At 32.6% G+C, this 6327-nt stretch overlaps 1 protein-coding gene across 1 annotated transcript; it reads left to right on the top strand.

The window, feature by feature from the left end:
- Positions 1-39: 39 nt before the first annotated feature.
- LOC128239224 (protein MIX23-like) lies at positions 40-5832 on the top strand. Its single transcript, XM_052955771.1, has 5 exons — positions 40-172; positions 1817-1942; positions 3025-3171; positions 4222-4281; positions 5288-5832. The coding sequence occupies exons 1-5, from the start codon at positions 65-67 to the stop codon at positions 5333-5335; spliced, it is 489 nt and encodes a 162-aa protein (XP_052811731.1). The 5' UTR covers positions 40-64; the 3' UTR covers positions 5336-5832.
- The last annotated feature ends 495 nt before the right edge of the window (positions 5833-6327 follow it).

The raw sequence follows: 6327 nt of genomic DNA, 5'->3' as shown, positions 1-6327 counted from the left end.
AACAGCTGCCGTAAATTGATTTAAAATATTTGTAATGTAAAAATATTTCTGATTTTCAATCCAAATGCAATGCGAATTTGAGCGAGAAAAAACAACAACAACAAATATGGCTGCGCCCATGGTAGACGGCACGAAAGATTTTTGTCCGTGTGATGATATCATTCGTTTCACGGTTAGTATTTTATGGAGATGTATTTATTTTAGAAACGATTAGTTTCATTTCTTAGTTATATGCATCTGTTTTAATTCTGTTATTCATTAATTGATCCTATTTTTGATGAAAACTCGCTGTATTTGCAAACGGTGTCGAGGGCAAAAATGTTCCTGATGAAAATCGTCCTTTAAATATGTCAGGGCTCCATATTAACTTTAGAATCCAGTTGCCCAGAGGACTGTTGTACTTGTCCTGACCCAATATATTCTTGTCCTGGCGATTCAACCATTATTTGAAATGTTGGGTACAAATGATTTATAACAACAGTACAGCTGTACTGTGTTATGATTAAAAACATTTATAATTCAAGTATTCACTAACATTTATTATTATATAAACCAAATTTTACATGTCTATTGTCAATTCATTTATCGGCAGTAAAAGTAAGAATATCAGAAAGAAATTAAGTCTGCCATGATTAACAGATGACAGACAACACAAGTCTGTAAATAAACCGCAAGGATTCATCAATGTCCTAAAGACTGAAATTACTATGTTATGCACCAGTCAATTGTAACCACGGCTCCCCCAGGTCTAGGGGTATATCTGGAATAGTGGGGGAAATGGGCCATGTTTTTACCTTCCAGACGGCCCCACAGTGCCGAGTGAATTCGGTGGTTTTGTTTTTGCATCAAAAATATTTGGGAAAGGGCCTTACCTAGGTGTCCTGGGGTGCGGGGATATTTTACCAGCAGTTTGTTCCCGCACGGTGGGGATTGGCTTGACCGTCACAGCCCCGCTATTCCCAGGACCTGAGGGGGGTGGATACAATTGACTGCATTATATTTCTATGTTTTAACAATATATTAAAAAAAACAATAACACACCAGTTTGCATTGATTTAAACAAACAACATGGAAAAGTATCATTTCACCGGTTATTACGTTTTACCACACAGAAAACACAACTTTACGACTCCATTTCTTTGAAGCACACCTGCTTTCCCAACCTCTGGTTAATTTAAGCAACACAGAAATATTGCACAAAACATTGGTTGTTGCTATTATTTTTCTAAATATAAGTGCTTTTATATGATTTGGAGATATTTTTTTTAAATCGAAATCAACTTGCCCCATCTAGTTATCAGTTAACAGCTTTGGAATTTACTTGTCGTGACCACATATTTGATTGTTCAAACAGTCTAACTACCATTATTGTGGAACTCTGTATGTTAATTTCACAATAGTTACATTTAACATAGAATATACAAATTTGAGTTAACTACATAATCTACATGTATGTATCTCATATAAAACCTGGTCACAGTCAAGTTTATTTTACAGCGGTCGAAATTAGGACAAGCCTTCAAGCCCTGTAAGGTCAAATGCTTTCTGGGCTTGCTCAAATTCAAGATTTTACTAGAATTTCTCCAGTGTGTCCATTAAAACATATGTAGGTCTAATAGGACATTTACGGTAGATAAAATCAACATAAAGAAATTATGAGATTCCATGCGGTTGCTTCCTGAAGCTTCACTTTACAAGCAGTAAATGGTAATAATGGAAAATTGCTGAAGTTCTTTTGATAGCCGTAATTTTATAATGACTCCTGTTTGGTCTCTCTCATTTTTTTTAACTATTAAACCAGAAACTGTTGTTTCAGAAAACATTGAACAAGCTACGTCAGAGCGATGACCGGTTCATATACAAGCTGAACTCTATGCTGCCGACTCAGACATTCAAGACAAGGGTGAACCCGCAGGAGGAGTGTGCACATCTGTATGAACATGTAAGTTCACTTCGCAGTCGAACATGTAGGTGTTGGAGTGATCTTAACTTCTCTTGTTCGAGTTTAAACATTTATTTTAGAATGATTGTGAAACAAGATATTACGTCATTATATTTATCACTCTCCTTGGCACGATGTTTAACATACATAAATTTTGACTAATAAACATTTAACTATTTATTAAATAACACATTTATATGGAAAACATTATTACTGATAACAAGATTGTAACCATGTATTTAATAGCAGAAAGCGTAAAAACATTAAATGATTGGTGAATTCTAAAAGATTTATCATGTGGTCTACTATAGTCTCATAAGGTAGAAATACTGTGTTTTACGCTCATTTCGTTCAAATTAAATTCAATATCCTTCATTAGAACCATTGTTTTTGTCTTAAATATTAAAACAATATTGTTAATTGTGTCAAATCTTATTTGGGAGTAAGAGTGCATTTTAAAAAGAATGATCAATAATTGGCATAGCTAGACAGAAATAAATATGTAGAGCAACCCTGGATAATGTTAAATTTTTGATGGCATGTACATGTTGGAACATTTTCTGGCATTTTATTCTAATATTACGGGAACTTGCATAAGTATGTTCAGGGCAGGCTTGCAGTGCAAAAGGCAGCCCTTTGTTGCTATATCTACACCAGGGCTTCCACTAAGAATTTGAAACTTGTATTAGTACATCATGTCCATCAATATTGGAGGTTTTTCATCACAATGTGGAAGTTTCAGTCTCCCGAATACAATATTTTTTCCACCATTTTTCAACTAGTATGTTAAATATCAAATAATTTGCAACTATAACTTGCAAAGTTCCCAGATTTATATTATAAATATTCAGTTTACATCAAGATTGATTAAAATTGTGATGATAAAAGTAATATTGACAACAGGTTTTGATATTGTGAACTTCCAAGCATTCAATTTTGGAAGTTTTCTAAAAAAAAAAATGGAAGTTTTTGTGCTTCCAAGGTATCAATTTTTGGAAGTTCTAGCCCATTACTAGCAAGTAATATACTTCCAAAAGGAAACCCTGATCTTCACTTTTGGTAATTTTGTTCCCTATTTGCAGATGCTTGCAGATTATAATCATCGTGAAAAATCAATACAAAGGTGTATAGATTTGAAAAAGTCTGAAATACATGAGCTTCGACAGAAACAGGCACAAAATAGAGATGATACGGATGTCCGGGAGAAACTTCACAAGGCCACATACATGGTACATGTTATGTTAAAAAAGATTAATGCATATTTATTGTCCTTAGCATTTTTTTACAAACATTTATCAAAAATAATATATATCAAGATTTTTTTGTTAGTTTCATTTTTAACTCATATTATTGGTGATACATATTTCTTTTTATCATTATATATGTTGGAATTCAATTTCATTTCATTTGCAAAATCTAGCTATACTAGTATATGAACTTGTACATTTTAATGGGTTTAATTGTTTTAAATCTCTCCTAATTGTATATAATATATTATTAATATTATACTCTCTTTATATGATAACATTATACTCTTTGCATGTGATAAAAGTATACTCTGTATATGATTACAGTATACTCTCTTCATATGATAACAGTATACTCTATACATATGATACCAGTATACTCTCTACATAATAAAGTATACTCTACATATGATAACATTATACTCTCTACATGTGATAACAGTATACTCTATACATATGATACCAGTATACTCTCTACATAATAAAGTATACTCTACATATGATAACATTATACTCTCTACATGTGATAACAGTATACTCTCTACATATGATACCAGTATACTCTCTACATGTGATAACAGTATACTCTATACATATGATACCAGTATACTCTCTACATAATAAAGTATACTCTACATATGATAACAGTATACATATAACAGTATACTCTCTACATGTGTTAACATAATTCCCTCTACATATGATAACAGTATACTCTCTACATATGATAACATTAAACTCTCTACATATGATAACAGTATACTCTCTACATATGATAACATTAAACTCTCTACATATGATAACAGTATACTCTCTACATATGATAACAGTATACTCTCTACATATGATAACAGTATACTCTCTACATGCGATAACAGTACACTCTCTACATATGATAACAGTATACTCTCGACATGTGATAACAGTATGCTCTCTACATGTGATAACAGTATACTCTCTACATTTGATAACAGTATACTCTCTTCATATCATAACAGTATGCTCTCTTCATTTTATAATATTTCATTTCAGATAAAACAGTTTCAAAAAGAGGTACCTCAGGAAATGATTCTTAGACAAAAGAGTTTTCAGGTAAATTGTATAACCTCCATTTTATTCTGCATTAAGGATATTTACACAAATACTTCATTTAAGGTTGTCTGTTTTTTTTTGTTTTTTTTTTGAAGAAAAGAATGTTTTTAAAGAAAAGAATTCAAGGTATTGTGATAGCCCTGGTGTCATCGTCGACATAGTTGTGCAAATTTCCCGACTGATGCGTGCAGGCCCATTTCCCTGCCTGTGGTTTCGCTAGATAGGAACAGTGGGAATCTTGTTAATCCATTCATGCACATCACTAATTATATGACACAGCATTTGGCTACCTTAAGAATGTCATAGTTATTTTCGCCGTTAACCTGCACTTGGTTTAATTCCTTCAAAATGTTTTAACGTTGACCATAACTCAAAATATGTTCAATATATTCAAAAGAAACTTGGTACACATGTGGCCATAGACAATGCACGCCAGTACAGCAAGGAGCATAAATCTGGATTGATAATTATTGGGTCTTGTTTGACCGAAATTTAAGAAAAGACAAGCATTGGTGTTTGCTCCATTGCACTTTTAAGTTTTACTTTACTAGATTGATAATATAGCAATTTATTTTGAGTCAGTCTCTGAAACATTTTACTAATATCTATGTTGTTAAATCATCTGTGATAATTATGTGTCATACGTGATCTCGTGAATGGGTAGATTTTATATTGTACATTAGCATCACATGACAAGTTAAAACAACATTATATTAATCATTCTCGTTGGCATGATGTTAGGGAGAGTGTGGTCTTTTGTTGTGTATGAAACCAGAGCATCCAGAGAAAATCGAGTTTTCCTGCTTGGCAACCACAAACCTAACTTGCACGCTCCTGGGCTGAGAATCGAACCTGGGTTTCCTAAGTGAGAAGCGAGTGCGCTCACTGCTCAACCAAACATTTTCAACTTAATTTGCTATCTTTATGTTAAGATCCTGTGAACTTCCCGTACAATCCTCATATTTTGCTTTGCTGATGGCTTGATTTGAATTATGTATCTTTTCAGTTGTTCTATGAGAGATGTGGGGACCATTACCAGCCTTCTAGTTCATGACCTTAGCTGTGTTCATAGGGATCTTAACGAAGAACATTATCACAACAGAACAGTTGCATATTCGATTTAGAGAGGGAAATTCGAAAGTGGCTGGAATTAGAAGTGGTCCGACTTTTGAACTGATTTGAATTGATTTGAATTTTATTCCAGTCTGGGTGTGTAAATGAAATTGCGTGACTTGAACTGATTGATGTAGGTGATAAATAATGAATTATATTTTAAGAATACACATTAATCGGTTTTAAGTGTTCATTAATTTATCATTTTGTTTTTTTTTGTATTTAAGTGAATGAATTTCTTCTTATTAAATTATGTTGTTTACAATTGTATTTTTTGTTCAAAAATCAAATTCAAATATGTTGTTTTTATGGTTTTTGAAAAATAACAAAGTTATGTTTTTTAACTGTAAATCTTTAGACTTTAGTAGCTAATTATGTTGTGACAAAGCACAAAAAAAAGAAACTGCAAAATATTATATTTGATATGTGATAATAAATTGTCTTTTTAATTTGTTTTTGTTTTTGTTTGAAACATGCACAAGATTGAAGTAGTTATCAGTCATTTACCAACTGATACACAATATGCAACTATTATAGTGTATTTTCATGAAAGTGCTTTGAGCAGGTGTATTGCACTTTAAAAGTAAGGGCTGATCCATTTTAACAAATAACCCTTGGAAGGCATTCAAATTTGATTACCCCCCTTTAGAAGTTGGGTTAAAAAACACAACAGGGACCTCTCCCTGTAGAATTTCTTTATTATGCCTTCCTGTAGTGGGCTGTTCGTTTAAATGGAATAGGTCTTAACATTCATGATGCCCTCAGCTAAACTGTCTAGATAACACGTTTATGTAGCTTTGACTGACAGACAACGCCAAAACAATATCTCCCTTCCGAAACCTTCGATTCGGCGGGGCATAAAATATCAGTGTAAGATCGCAATATATTTTACTTGGTTAACTATAATACGATTTTACACTGAAACAAAAAATT

Source organism: Mya arenaria, chromosome 6, assembly GCF_026914265.1.
Source record: "Mya arenaria isolate MELC-2E11 chromosome 6, ASM2691426v1".
Lineage (NCBI taxonomy): Eukaryota > Metazoa > Mollusca > Bivalvia > Myida > Myidae > Mya > Mya arenaria.
This window is presented reverse-complemented; position numbering and strand designations above follow the sequence as displayed.

Coding starts and splice junctions, on each gene's coding strand:
- LOC128239224 (XM_052955771.1), top strand. CDS start 65: ATGCAATGCGAATTTGAGCGAGAAAAAACAACAACAACAAATATGGCT. Junction 3,172..4,221: donor TTCACAAGGCCACATACATG/GTACATGTTATG, acceptor ATTTCATTTCAG/ATAAAACAGTTTCAAAAAGA. Junction 4,282..5,287: donor TTAGACAAAAGAGTTTTCAG/GTAAATTGTATA, acceptor GTATCTTTTCAG/TTGTTCTATGAGAGATGTGG.